Genomic DNA, 14,537 nt, shown 5'->3' on the forward strand with positions numbered 1-14,537 from the left:
CCCCCAAAGTCACGTTCTAAACGAAGATTTATTTCGATGGCCAAAAACCGTTTCCGAAGTATTATTAAAGTGGCCGACTTTATTACTGCTACGTTAACAGGCACTAACGTTTTAGTGCCTAGTAGCTTTGTTTTCTTATAAATAAAATTTATAAAATTGACGAAACATCGAAGATCCTCTCTGCAGCAAAACTCCGCAGTGTGCCGAAAAAAGTCGAAAAAGGTGCAAAGGAATCCCTGTAAAAAATATTCGAAGACCGTCGTCGCTACAGGTTGGCTAAAGGTACTTACTGGGTAAAGGCGATCCGCGCGGCTGGAGCGAGCGGCACGGACACGCGACCAAGTGACCGACTGGAGCGAGGTACGTCTACAGCGAGGGTACGACTGAGGCGACCGCTCCCGAGGCTGGCAGGCGACCGACTGCCTCGACCCACCGATCCACACTGCTTATCGACCTCCCCTCGCGCGCCGTCCGCCCAACACGACACCGCCCGCCTACCGCACGACGTTCCCAAAATGTGAAGAGACTTTGACTATTCATCTCTCATTATTCCCAACCCAGGCTCGATCGATGTCCACGTGAGACTGCTCACTTGCCTCAGGTGATGCGAAATATAAACAAAATATCCCTTGAAGTTACGTAATCTGATATCTCACACCTGATCTTGAGGCGACGAAATCGTTGTGACGGGGCAAGAATTTAGGAAGCGACGAACAAGTGGCGTTAAATTGGCAGAATTCTACGATATGATGGCTGAGCGTCGTTCCTTGTTATTACGTACCCTTTGCTTGAATTCCCTTTTGTGTAATGAAACACCAGTGGGTCTTGGTTACATTTTATATTTAATATTATATCACAATGGCCGAAATCCGTTGGTTAACGTAGTCGGAAAAACGATAAACCGTAATCGCTTCCGTAGTTATGGACGAACTGAGCTTTGTAATCGCGTGCGTTTTTGACAACGGTTTATTTCATTCTATTACTGCATCGTTATCAGAAAATGTAAAAATGCGAAATGTCCATATTACTGAAACAAACTGAAAGCAAAGCCAAAAATGCCCGACTTTTGGTTCCACCCAGTTTTAACGCATGAACGGTAATCGTAGATGACCAAATCCCCAGTAAAATTCACCCTAACAACCGAGCATAGATATTGAATTTACAATGTGCAATCGATTCTCAATATTACATATATTATATTTAAGTCGAGAGTCGAGAATCTAAAATTATAATTCTTAAAAACAAGGTATCTTCATAGTTTATAATATAATATAATAATAATTCCAATTTCTGTTCAATTTCAATAATATACCCAATACATTGCACAGAAATTTACTAAAACCCCTTAATACCAACTGCTGTGTATAATGCGTAGAATTTCATAAAACATTCAGGGTATGCCTTAACTTGATACTTTATAAATATCTCGTAAAATGTTTCCGCAATAGCAAGATAAACCACAGCTGCATACATATTTACGTAGTTCAATCTTATTTTATTTTTGATATTTATAATTAATCAATTTAATATTTAACTTATTTTTGATATTTATAATTAATCATTTTAATACTTAACTGATTAACCCCCGCACTCAGTGACAGGTAATGATTGCTTACGTCACTCCTTAGTGACAGATTCTCATAGAAATTTTGCACTAAGGAATGGCTAAAGTAACCATTAAATGTCTCTCGAGTGTGTCCATGAGACTGATTATATTCTCCAAAATAAAATCCACTCGCACCGCTTATTCCGCGATACCACGCGGTCGAGCGGTTTGCTATAATCGCCTTCCACGTTGTTTAATGTAATCGCCTAACTTTCTCTCTTATCTAAAATCTGAGTATGTTCTCGTCCCCTTTCGACTTTTTCGCCCAAAGCCTTTTGCAGTCCACAATTTGGTTTCACCATATTCTGACGTTCCCCGTTAAAGCATACCCACACCCATGAAAAAACTCATAGTCATTCTAACTATAGTAGGTACGTAGTATTTAAGGATATTTGCTATATAACATTTGGTTTACGGTGGCCCAGAAATAATATTCCATCGGACGCGCGTAATGTTCCACTCTTCGAATCACTATACTCACACACACAAACACACTCACACGTACACACACGTATTACAGAAAGCAACAGAGAGAAATGCGACCGTGGAGAGGACATTTCTTTAAGTGACAATTTTTACCAGTCTTAACTGTAGACTTATAAAAATGGTTGCAAACAGTATTTCACTCTGCACTCGAAAAGCTGCATTTTATTTCAGCTCCCAGTATCGGTCAGAGTGTAAAAGCATTTTATTTTAGTTCCATATAGGTTCATAGGTCCGTACGAATTCCATAAAGATTAAAATTTTGAAATAAAAGCCATGAAAATACCGGTAGAGTTGTAAACGAAATATGTAGTGTTAGTTCAATAGTTAAGAGCTTTGTAAAACTGTTTTTCTAGCGTCACTAACATTTTTATACTAGCCGTTTTCCCGTGGTTTTACCCACGTCCCGTGAGAACTACTGCGTAATATATCTATGTTACTCGAGAAAAGTGTATCTTTCTGACAGTGAAAGAATTTTTCAAATCGAATCAGTAGTTTTTAAGTTAATCCATTACAAACAAACAAACAAAAATACATTTTTTCCCCTTTATAAAATTACTAGCCATTTTCCTGCGGATTCATCCGATTCCGTGGCCGTACTGGGATAAAATTTTGCCTATTTTACTCGGAGATAATGTAACTTTCTGATGGTGAAAGAATGTTTAAAATCAGTCCAGTCGTTTTTGAGTTTATACATTACAAACAAAGAAACAAGAATACAAAATTTTCCTCATTACTATTAGTTATGATAAATGGATGAGTTACGAGAAATTTTGTATGAAACTGCCGTTTGATCTATAAATCAAACGGTACCCAAAGCTATTAAAAAATCATACACAGGACAATTGAAATGGGGTCAGGAATTCGTGTGGGGTCGTGGCTACATGACCTACAAACCCCGTATTATCATCCCCTCCCTTACACCCCTATACAATATCTACAGTGATTTCATTTGTGAGGGGTCCAAATTATTTTTAAAGATCTTAAGAAGCAACTCTTTGCAATTCAAGTGACCTAAAATCTGGTTTTTGTTTTGGTCAAAAGTTAAGCAGTACCGTCTGAGCTGATTTTTACCGACATCAAAAAGGACACTCAGTTTGGGTCCTACTAAACGGCTACATCGATTTGGATTTGTATACGTATCTTGTAGGTCACACAGATATCTGAATTTTTTGCAATATATATTTTAGAAGAAAGAATTACCATTTGAAGAAAAACCCAACGCCTAATTTAAATATACCTTCAGTTTTCATAAAACAACTATCATTATGAATTTACACGTTAAATGAAGGTAAACAGTTCTCTTAAGAAAAACTGACGCTTACTTGTCTGTGAATTTCGGCTTTATCCTCTTGTAAGTCGCTAATTATAAAACAATAGAAAATCAATTGTGTCACGCTTATATCTGCGCTCCGACATACAACGGGTTAACATACTTTTTCCGACCAAACACCGTGATTTTGTTGCCACTTCTGATCTGCACTTTATCAATGTCGCCGATGCAACAGAATGCATCCGAATGCATCTACATTGTATGCAACATACCTAAGGTCAAGAGTGTCATCTCATGATCACAGGAAATGCGATAATCTTATCAATAAGGAGCAGATTGTACTTATACGCTATACGCGCTGGATTCACTTGTGAAGTTTTGCAAATTCGCAACTTGTACCTATGTGTAATATACTTACTTTTTGTCTGCAGTTACCTATATAAATGTAACTCAACTCAGTCTTTCAGACAATCCCATAACCCTTGGTAAGATTAGTTGTCAGACTTCTGGGTTCTGACCTCACCATAGTTGGGAAATGGCTAGGCTAATGAACAAAAAGATAGATAGACAACGAAGTGATACCTACTATACAGGAATGAATTTTAAGCAGTCCAAAAAACAACTGGTGGTCCAGAATCATTAACAGAACATTACCTGCATCATGTAATCCGGTTTCGCGTTGCCGCCGTGCCTACTATGACACAACAAACATCTTTCGCTATCAATAACGATTCTTTTTTGTACTAAAACACAACACAATAAAAATATACGTATCTATAAAACTGATTTAACTATAAGTTGACAAATACGCACTGAATACAATTCATTCCTGTATAAAGGATTCCTTTTGCTAAGAAAAGAGGAGTTCTAAAAACAGCTATAATTACAAGTACCAAAAAAATCACGAAATAAACCTGGTTCAATTTACGCTACACAGTTTAGTGTTCAATAGGGAAAGTTAAGTTAAACAACGCTTTAACCGAGTTTAGGTTGAACGATTAGTTAGATTACTGATATCCGCTTCAAGTGTGGTTAGTGGGTGAAATTCTGGTTCAGGTTACTTAGCTACTTTTTTTCATACTAATAAGTATGGTGCTTATTTCAAATGGATACTATACTTGTGTTTACATTTTTGATTATAAAGTTGAAATCGGAGCGATTAGACGTTTAAGATTTTACGTAGGGATTTGAAATCTGGAAAGTCTAATAAGATGCAATTGAGGACCAGTGTTTTACAAGGAGCAACTGCCTATCTGACCACCTGAACCTAGTTACTCAAAGGTGTTCAAATGACACTGGGGACCTATAGTTTATCGTGCTTTCCGAAACACGCAAGAACTTGTTATGACAAGATGGTCACCCATCCACGGACCGACCACGCCAAGCGTTGCTTAACTTTATGATCGATCGATTCAGCGGGTCAGACTTAGCTCAAGGGAACCAGAATAATACTTAGGTACTATGCAACTGAAAACACTACCCCGCATTGAGCGAGCGTGGTGATTACCGCTCAATCCTTCTCCGTGTGAGAGGAGGCCTGTGCCCAGCAGTGGGACGATAAAAAAGGCTGATGATGACCCAGGATATATAGATGATGAATCCAGCAAAGCTTTCCCGTATAACAGGAATGTAACACGGATGTTTTTACGTATAAATTGCTAGAACGACGGCGACGGAATACATTTGCATATTTTCCCTATTATTAAACGTCGTGTGTTTTTAGATAGGTATGTGTGTTTGTGTTAGGTTATACACGCATGGCTTTTTACAGGTTAACAGGGAAACAATATTTTTATAGTGAACTTGTGTGAAAAAATATTTAATGGCTATTTTAAGCTTTTTTCTTTCTCGATTGGCATGTTCTTGGTAACAAAGTCTATGTTAGAAACTAGATAAGGTTTACCTTTATTACCTACGCAACCACTTGGCGATGGTATTACCTGGATCCCATGTCACACAGGAACTACTCCGAGCAGTCAGATAAAAAGTACCTAGCATGTAGCTATCCTTGATAAATCATCATCATCATTTCAGACGTCCACTGCTGAACATTGGCCTCCCTCTTAGATCTCCACATCCACATCTCCCTCCTTGATAGATGGGGAAAAAGATTTTTTTTAATCGGTCCATTAGTTCCTGAGATTACTGCGTTAAAACAAAAATCTATTTAGCTTAAGACATTAGATGCTAATTACTAATTTAAAACAGGCAGGTATTTGGTTTACAACTTAATTTACTCGCCTGCTACGATTCTGGTTATAAAGATAAAATGTAAGTCTAATTAAAAGGAAACTATTCTCAAATTCGTGGGTTACCTTTCTATTTTTACATTCCGTAGTGACGTCAAAAGCCAAATACGTCAGTTGGATGCTATTTTTGTATAAAAACCTGAAGGAAAATATATCCTCATTAGTTTCTGGAAGGAAGTCATTTGATAATATAATTGTTATTTTTCCTGATTTGAAAACAAGAAATGTTCCACCGTTTTTGGGTATCATTGGTTCTGTATGTTAAATACTAGCTTCTGCTTGTACTACACTCGGATAAAAAGTAGCCCGTAGCCTTCCTCGATAAATGGGCTATCTAACACTGAAAGGGACCAGGTATTCTTGAGATAGCACGTTGATGCAATCAAACAAACTCTTCAGCTTTAATATAATATTAATAGTTATAATTTTTTAAATTCTTTTACTAAGATAGTTTTTTTTTTGTGTTGTAAATATCTATGTAAATAAAGAAAATTCTCGTATTAGTAGAGGTATAAATAACAATATGTCACATAACTCGCAAAATCGGTGACTGATAATGCAGAAAAGTTCTCGAGTGACGACCACTGGAACACTGGAAGACGCATCGTGGGCAGGCCCCCAACTAGTTGGAAAGATGATTTTGCCGGGAAGCAGTGGATGCGGGTTGTTGAAGATCGATTGGAATGGTGAACCTTGAGGATGGCCTTTATTCAGCAGTGGACGTCTTTCGGCTGACGACGACGAGAAACTTTTTATTTGTCAGTTCTCTCACTAGTCCGGTAATGTGATACAGTTTTCGAAGGCCTGGTTCCTGTCAAACGATATTTTAATGGCACGCTATGAAGTAGGTCATGGTATGACATAGAATATCCTTTGACAAAATTGAAATCCTTTGACATGCCGTACCGGTATGCGTAGGCCATTTTACCTCTAGCATATAGGGATATTGGCGCCAAGCTTTTCAATAAATCCGGTAGTTTTTTTAGGTGCGCTGTGAGCTTTACATTTGTTTTTTCAAAAGTGCAATATATCGGAAGTACACAGGCGTTCTGAGAGCAACGCATATCAACTAGGCACACCGGCTGTTTGTCTGTTGCAAGTATTAAAGGTTGCATCGAAATGAAACCTTTTGAAAGCTAAACTGTTTTTATTGGGTTATCGGCAAAGACCTGAAAATGATTGGATTCGTGTGCTTTTTACAGGATCCTGTCAGTCAATATCAAGGGGTCAAAATTGATGGGTCCCAAAAATATCAAACGTTTATTAATATTTTTGCGTATAGCAAAAGTATTAATTTTTCGTAGTAAACGAACTAACATCAATCTAGTGAATCTAAATGGAATAAGTTTTTAATTCCATTTTCTGCAATGAAGTCAACGCCCAAGCAGCTACACACCTGGGGCTGGTCCTCGACAACCGGGAATTTCGTCGGGTCGGGCATTTCCTACCTCTGGGCCCCAAACTGGAGATGGTAGACGCTTTCAAGCGGCTCTTGCCCTCACCTTCCGCATGACGCAGGTCTTCACCGCACACGGTTATTTCGGGAGGTACCTGCATCGAACCAGGCGGAAATTGACGCCAGGTTGTCAAAACTGCGCGGGAGGCCCAGACGACATTGTCGAACATACAGTCCAGGTTTGGTAAGAGAAAAACCGTGTCCTCGTGTCTCTCGTAATAATAAAGGAAATGGGTGACGCAAGGTAATGAGATGCCGTCACCTTATTATACGAAGCAGCCATGCTAGAGAAGGAGGCGGTGGAGTGATTGAGATTTCTCACCTCTCAACCCGGCCGCTGCGGTGGGCGTGGGAGACACCATGACCAAAGCCAGACGAGGCTTCGCAAGTGTTAGCAAGAGTTACCGCTGCCTTGGTAAATAAAGAGCTTAAGAAGGAACATGATGGGTTTTAGTCAGTAAGAGTCTGACACTCCCTTACGCTGTTCCCACATCGGGAGGTTTCATTTGATGATTTCTCATATAAAATGGTCAAACGGCCACGGTGCATGCATATAAAGGCATATAAAGAAAAAAAATTAGGCTGGGACTGTTCCCCACAAAATTAAATAATTAGCTTCTTCGATAGCGTGCTGGTGTGGTCTTTGGGAACATAAAAGAAAAAGGCTTTCCAAGTGGTAAATAGGTATAAATAACTTTTATTCTAGAAGAAATTATATAAACGTGCTCACAGGAGAAAAATTTGTACAGAGTAACAGTCATTTCTTTTGTTCTTGACAATTAAGAAAAAATAAAAATAAAATACATCCTCCAATGAGGTTTTGTATGTCATGAACATGCTGGGGCCTCAGCCACAAGCTAACTTCATCATTGCCAGTATGACAATTAAATTAAAACATTTAAAATAACTACCCAAATGGATTAGTAAATAAATTAAAGAGAACTAAACCCAAGAGTAATTCTTGCTTTAAAAATAAAGAGTAGGTAATTATAATCAATAGGTAATGAACACACCTTCACAACACTTGTTCTTACAATGTGACATTTGCTAGTTTTTACTACCTCCACTGCACAAACTAAATCATCTTTTTCTGGAATGACCTTTACAATTCTACCTACAGGCCAGTTCAATGGAGATACATTATCAGAACCTCTATACTAACTAGCATTATCACAATACATTTTTATAGGCTTATTTCTATGGCTTATAAACCATTTTAAACAAGTTAAGGCATTATTTATTTTATTTAAATTAGAATACTTTTCTATGAAAGTGTAAAATAAATTATTTTCCTTACATTTAACTAGAGTATTACATGTTGAAAGAATTAAATTGAGCTCAGAAGTATCAGAAACATCTGTATTTATCTGAGAATTATCATGAACATATTCACTGTTTTGCAAGTACTGTGGACCATGAAACCACAGTGAGTTTTCGATTAACTGATCTGGTTTAAGACCGCGAGATAAGCAATCAGCAGGATTCTCGTTGGTGCTAACATAGTCCCAGTGTACATCTTTTGATAACTGCTTGATTTTTTCCATTCTATTAGCAACATAAGCAGTTAGTTTTACAGACTCAATCTTAAGCCATGACAAAACAATCTTTGAATCTAAATATAAGTAAATAGGAATATAATTATATTTTAATGCTAAAGTACCATGCACTTTTCTTGCCAACTTGGCTAACAACAAAGCACTATTGAGCTCAAGTCTAGGAATAGTTAATGTTTTATCCTTAGGATTAATACGAGACTTGGAACACAAAAGATTAACATTTACAGTGTTATCATCTCTGACTACTCTCAAATAAAGGCAACACCCATGTGCAATATTAGATGCATCAGCATAACCAACTAACTCTAGCCTTTTATGTGGATATACATTGATATTTCTAGGAACAGATATACAAGACATATTCATCAAACCTTCAACAAATTGAAGAAATTTTTTATTTAAAGCATCAGGGAGAATATCATCCCACTTTAAGTTTTCAAACCAGACTTGTTGCATTAAGTATTTAGCTTGCACCAAAATAGGACCTACCAAACCCAAAGGATCAAAAAATTTGCTAATAAAACTTAACACTTGCCTCTTAGTAGAAGGTTTTTGTATTTCAGCGCTTGGACACTTCATATTTAAAGTATCAGAAGTCACATCATATGACAAGCCTAAAGTTTTCACAAAAGTATTTGTTTTATCAAACTTTAAACCATATGTTACAGTTTGTAACTGAAGACATTGCACACTTTGATCAGCAGAATCTCGCCAAAGAATATTTTGCAAGCAGAAATGGTCTTTACCCATTATTATACCCCTATACATAGCCTTTATATCATTAAGCAAAACATATTTAAAACTCCTAAATAGTGTCAAAATGTCAAATAAATCATTTTGCACAACAGGCCCATTATAGTTCGGCCGTTCAGAGAATGCGTTCCTGACACATCGCGATTGAACTGACGACGTAACTTTGTAATGGCGTTGCAGTTACGATAACAATTTTTTGCTGATTGTTTACCGTTTTAACAATTGATGAAATAAATTTAAAACAACATTATTATATCAATAATCAATGAATGTTATAATTTTGGTCCAAACTGAGTGTCAAATAACTTGGTAAACAATATTTTTCTAAATCTATACTGCGCAATTACAAGGTTATGTCAGCGCTTTATATTTGTAGTGCTGTGCTAAAAATAACAGGCAAGTATCGTAATCAGTTCTTTTACAGTTATACTTATATTATAAAATAAAAGATTTGTTTTTCTTTTTTAAAATTTGAAAATAATGGACTATAAGATAACTTTTATGAATTTAATACAGCTAATTTCAGCTAATTATTAAAAGCTTATATTAGTATCTTAAGGTAACAAACTGCGTAAGTTAAAACTTCAATACCAATCTGTGTTTAATAATCTTAGCAAATTCGGATTTGTCTCACATAGCTTAATCTCATAGACACCAATAAGTAAGTAGTATAATATGTGCGCAGTCCTGTTTACTATATTATGTCTATGGTTTTTATTTGATTATCCGGCTTATGTTTAATGGACTTGTAGCGACATGAAACGCATACAACCTTTTCGACTCGCAACCTTCAATAGTCATGAAGAAAAATACAATGAAGTTCAAATGTCAAATTCAAAATTTTAAATTTTCAAAATCAGATTTTCGTTGTCGCAGGCGTACACATATAAATAGGGCGCCGCCCGTATAAATAAATTAGTCGACATAAATTCTTCGTGCGTAACTCATCTCCTTAAGACTGTTTCTGCTTTTCAAACTGACATCGGCGCTAAATAGGACTTCGATTGTGTTTTTTATTGCGTTCTTTTTACTTTTGGTGCATAATAATGCCTAAACGTGGACAAACATTGACAAGTGGAGCCCGTGAGTTAATCATCAAGCTGCAAGATTACTTTGAGCGGGAGCGGCAAAATTGCGGACCCCTGATACCTGTCGAACAAGTACAAGAACGCGTCTCTCAGGCGCTTGGAGTTAGCAAACGAACGATAGCAAATATTAATAAAGAAAAGTTCGGCTCGACTGGCATGGAAGATAATATTTTACGTACTCCGAAGAAGAAACGTAGAACTAAACCCGTGACAGATATTGACACCTTTGACGCCGATGCAATCAGAAATCATATATATGGTTACTATTCCAGAAATGAATATCTCAACAGGAAGAAGCTTTTGGCATCCTTAAGAGAAGCTGGACTGTTTAGGGGGGGTAAAACTGCTTTAACCAAAATCTTAAAAGATATAGGTTTTTCGTATAAAAAAACAGACAAAAGAAAAATTTTATTAGAACGATACGACGTAATTTTAAAAAGGATAAGTTTTTTGAGGGAAGCAAAAAAAATTGATAACTGGGATAATGTCGTGTTCATTGACGAGACATGGCTAAACGCCAATCACACGGTTTCCCGTTCCTGGACGGATGATACACAAGCGTCAACGTCAAAAGTACCAATGGGTAAGGGGGCCCGTCTGATAATATGCCACGCAGGTTCTGCAAAATACGGCTTTGTGGAGAACGCGTTACTGGCATTTCAATCAAAAACCACAAATGACTACCACGAGGAAATGAATGCCACTACATTTAAAGAGTGGTTCCAGAACGTGCTTTTGCCCAGCCTAGCAGAGCCTTCTGTAATATTCATGGATAATGCCTCCTATCACTCGGTTCAAATACAGAAACCCCCTACCCAAGCTAATAAAAAAGAAGAAATGGTGGCTTGGTTACAAGCAAAAGGCATTGACGCAAATATGCAGATGCTAAAAGCAGAGCTAATTAAATTAGTTAAAGAAAATAAAGCGGCAAATGTGCGATACGAAATCGATGAACTGGCTCTGGAGTACGGTCATCGCGTTCTAAGAATTCCACCGTATCATTGCCAATATAACGCGATCGAGCTAATCTGGGCTCAAATAAAAGGTTACGCCGCCCGCCACAATACTTCCCCGCCATTCAGCACGAAAAAGATGATGACCCTATTAAAAGAAGCCTGCGGGGAAGTCACAAGAGATGACTGGGCAAGGGTTGTTGAGAAGACTAAAAACCTGATTTTGGAACATTTTGACCGAGATATCAGGATTGATTCTGTTATTGATAATAATATAATTATACATGTAGGGGAAGATGATGATGAAGACACCACCTCCTCAAGCGAATCGGAGTCTGATTAATATTCTGTACGCACATTCAATTCAATGTACTTACTTTATTGCATAGAAATTGTAACTTTGTAACAAAGAATAAATAAAACAATTTTATTATATGAATATTACCTTTTTTTGGTTTCCACTTAAATAACTAAAATAAAAATTTAAATGATTCCGCCAATTTAAAACGAAAATAATCTTAAAATAATTTGGCGGTTCATTTTGGGGGAACGGTAACGAACTCAGTGTTATGTTGTGCCCATCACTAGTCGTGACTAACTGATAGGTGTCAGGAACGCATTCTCTGAACGGCCGAACTTATAAGCATCATGTCATTTAGACAAATACCATTATTGGTTTTCATGCTCGCGTCAAAGACAGCTCGAACCGGAGTAGTTTTACTATTTAAATTAATGACTGGGTGGTGAGGTAAGAAATACACACTACCTGCCCTAGGATCATAGTTAGATATATCAAAGTACATGGCATGGCCTTGCTCAAGATAAACATGAATGAACTTCTTATACTGTTGAAATAACTTATCATCTTTAGCGAAACGCCTTTCTAAATTATGAAAACGATGCAATGCCTGATTAAAAGAGTTACCCATCTGGATATCATTTAAATTAAGTTTTAAAGGTAAATCTACACAAAACTTTCCATCAACAAGTTTGACAGAGTTTTGAAAACATTCCTCAGCTAGTTGATGTTCAGTAATACCTTCCTTATAAATTTCAGGTACTTTTTCACATTTCCAAAAATTTGAAATAGTATGTTCAATAGTATCAAGTTGATCATTATGAGAATTATGAGAAATATTATGGGGGGTACCTTGAACTGTTATACACAAATTTGAAGAATGGATGTTCCCAACAGATACCGGTAGACTGCCTGCTACAATATAACCTAGGCTGGTACTAACCAGGTAGGGACCTTGCGGCGTTAGAGGCAGTGATTCCCTCTGAAGCACCTGGAAAAATACATCACACCCTAATAACAAAGAAATTTCACCAGTTTTATTAAAGTTTTTATCTGCCAAATAGACATGCGAAGGAATATTAAACCCAACATTATAAAAACTCTGTTGTGGCAGCTCACAAGTTATATTCTTAGCTATATAACAGTTAAAGTTGCTATTAGCAGCATAAATATCAAAATTTGCCCTCTGGTGCATATTACTAGTGCCTTGTAGAATACCTGTAATGAGCTGATTTGCCGGTGTAATCTTGCAATCAATTTGATCAGCAAGCTTTTCTGTAATAAAAGATACCTGGCTACCCGTGTCCAGCAAAGCGCGTGCATGGATAAAAGTACCATTTTTGGTGATAATACGCACTATAGCGGTAGGTAGCAGCACATCCTTCACAGGCGAGGTACTTGACATAGCTACTGCACTGTCAGACCTTCCAACATCAGCACAGGGCACTGCGGCAGTAGAACTGGCAGTGGCGACATTGCTCGCCTCCTTCTTAGCCATTTCCACACCATGCAGAAGCGTATTGTGCCGTTGCTGACAGATAGAGCATTTCAAACGCAGCTTGCATTTACCACCATGCGCATTCAAACAAACAATGCATAACTTATGTTTTTTAACAAATTGACCCTTGTCATTATCAGCAGCAAGTTTAAATTTGGCACACATGTATAATCTATGATTAGTATTGCAATACTTACATGAGACTGCTGCTGCTGTATTACATGCAGGCTTGCCAGGCTTCACACCACTGGGAGTACTCACAGGCATTGTTTCCATTGCATTCTCCCTGGCCAACGCTCTGGACTCCAAAAAATCTATGAATTCCTGCATAGAAAACACAACCTTTTTATCCCGTCTCAAGTGAAACTCACTGTTTGTCTCAGAATCCACTTTCCGGAGCAAAATATTAACCATTATTGGACCCCAAGCTTCAACCGGCATGTTTAAACTTTTTAGTGCAGTTAAATGCACATTAGCACTTGCTACTAAAGATCTAAGATCAGCAGCAGTGCATTTAGGCAAATCAATCAAAGTATTAATGTGATGGTTAATGATCATTGGCTCATTGTTATAGCGGTTTTCTAACAACTTTAATGCTTCTGAATAATTTAGTTCAGTCAAAGGCAAATTTTGAATTAAGCTTAAGGCTTCCCCAGTTAAAAATGATCTCAAATAATATAATTTTTGGCACAGACTCAAGCTTGTGTCAGAATCAATGACTGCCTTAAACATATTAATAAAAGGTAGATAATCTAAAATATTAGCGCCACTAAATTCTTTTATTGTAATTTGTGGGAGCTTCCTGAAATTATTTGCATTTTGCCTAGGAGGCTCCGCCTCGGGCTGCCCCGATTTACGACAAGCATTGAGCTGATGATCAATTTTGGATATGCAGGTGAAGTACTTACTTTCATACACAAAAGGGTCTTCTTCGTCCTTTGGATTTATGCACAAAATACTCTTGTTAAGGTCCTCGTAAGAGGCAAAGTTTTTCGCCAAGCGACTGCGCCGCTCTGTGAGCAACTCACTAGACGCGATCACAATTTCTTCGCTGTTACAAAAACTTTCTTCACGAGTTATTGCACCCTTTACATAGCCCCTACGGAGCTTTAATTGAGCCAGCTCGTCACTAAGAGCCATGGTGCTATATCCTAAGATGCAAGCCAAAACCCAGATGCCAACAAATGTAAGCAACACCTTAACGTTAAGTACACTGTTATAAATAATATACAACTAACAAAACTAACAAAATAAACAGAAACGTGTAAAAAAATGGCGACGCGAAAAAAAATGATGAACGCCGACAGTCAATTCATTCACTCGA

General features: G+C 37.4%; 2 protein-coding genes and 1 long non-coding RNA gene across 3 annotated transcripts in view; 1 reads left to right on the top strand and 2 right to left on the bottom strand.

Moving 5' to 3' along the window:
* LOC110373863 (solute carrier family 7 member 14) overlaps window positions 1–466 on the bottom strand; it is a 146,495-nt gene extending 146,029 nt beyond the window's left edge. The window contains exon 1 of the mRNA XM_064036975.1: window positions 291–466. The gene's annotated coding sequence lies outside the window, so the exon portion shown is untranslated. The remainder of the gene's footprint in view (window positions 1–290) is intronic.
* Window positions 467–9,483: 9,017 nt separating this feature from the next.
* Window positions 9,484–12,053, top strand: LOC135117299 (uncharacterized). Its single transcript, XM_064036227.1, has one exon. The coding sequence runs from the start codon at window positions 10,423–10,425 to the stop codon at window positions 11,758–11,760; it is 1,338 nt and encodes a 445-aa protein (XP_063892297.1). The 5' UTR covers window positions 9,484–10,422; the 3' UTR covers window positions 11,761–12,053.
* A 17-nt stretch (window positions 12,054–12,070) lies between these two features.
* Window positions 12,071–14,535, bottom strand: LOC135117301 (uncharacterized). Its single transcript, XR_010276781.1, has 3 exons — window positions 14,122–14,535; window positions 13,411–13,537; window positions 12,071–12,706 (listed from the first exon to the last, which is right to left on the bottom strand). It is a non-coding gene; the product is annotated as an uncharacterized LOC135117301 (long non-coding RNA).
* Between the last annotated feature and the right edge of the window lie 2 nt (window positions 14,536–14,537).

Source organism: Helicoverpa armigera, chromosome 1 (genome assembly GCF_030705265.1).
Source record: "Helicoverpa armigera isolate CAAS_96S chromosome 1, ASM3070526v1, whole genome shotgun sequence".
Classification (NCBI taxonomy): Eukaryota; Metazoa; Arthropoda; class Insecta; order Lepidoptera; family Noctuidae; genus Helicoverpa; species Helicoverpa armigera.

Bases quoted from the DNA above. Each gene is read 5' to 3' on its own strand.
- LOC135117299 (XM_064036227.1), top strand. From the start codon at position 10,423: ATGCCTAAACGTGGACAAACATTGACAAGTGGAGCCCGTGAGTTAATC.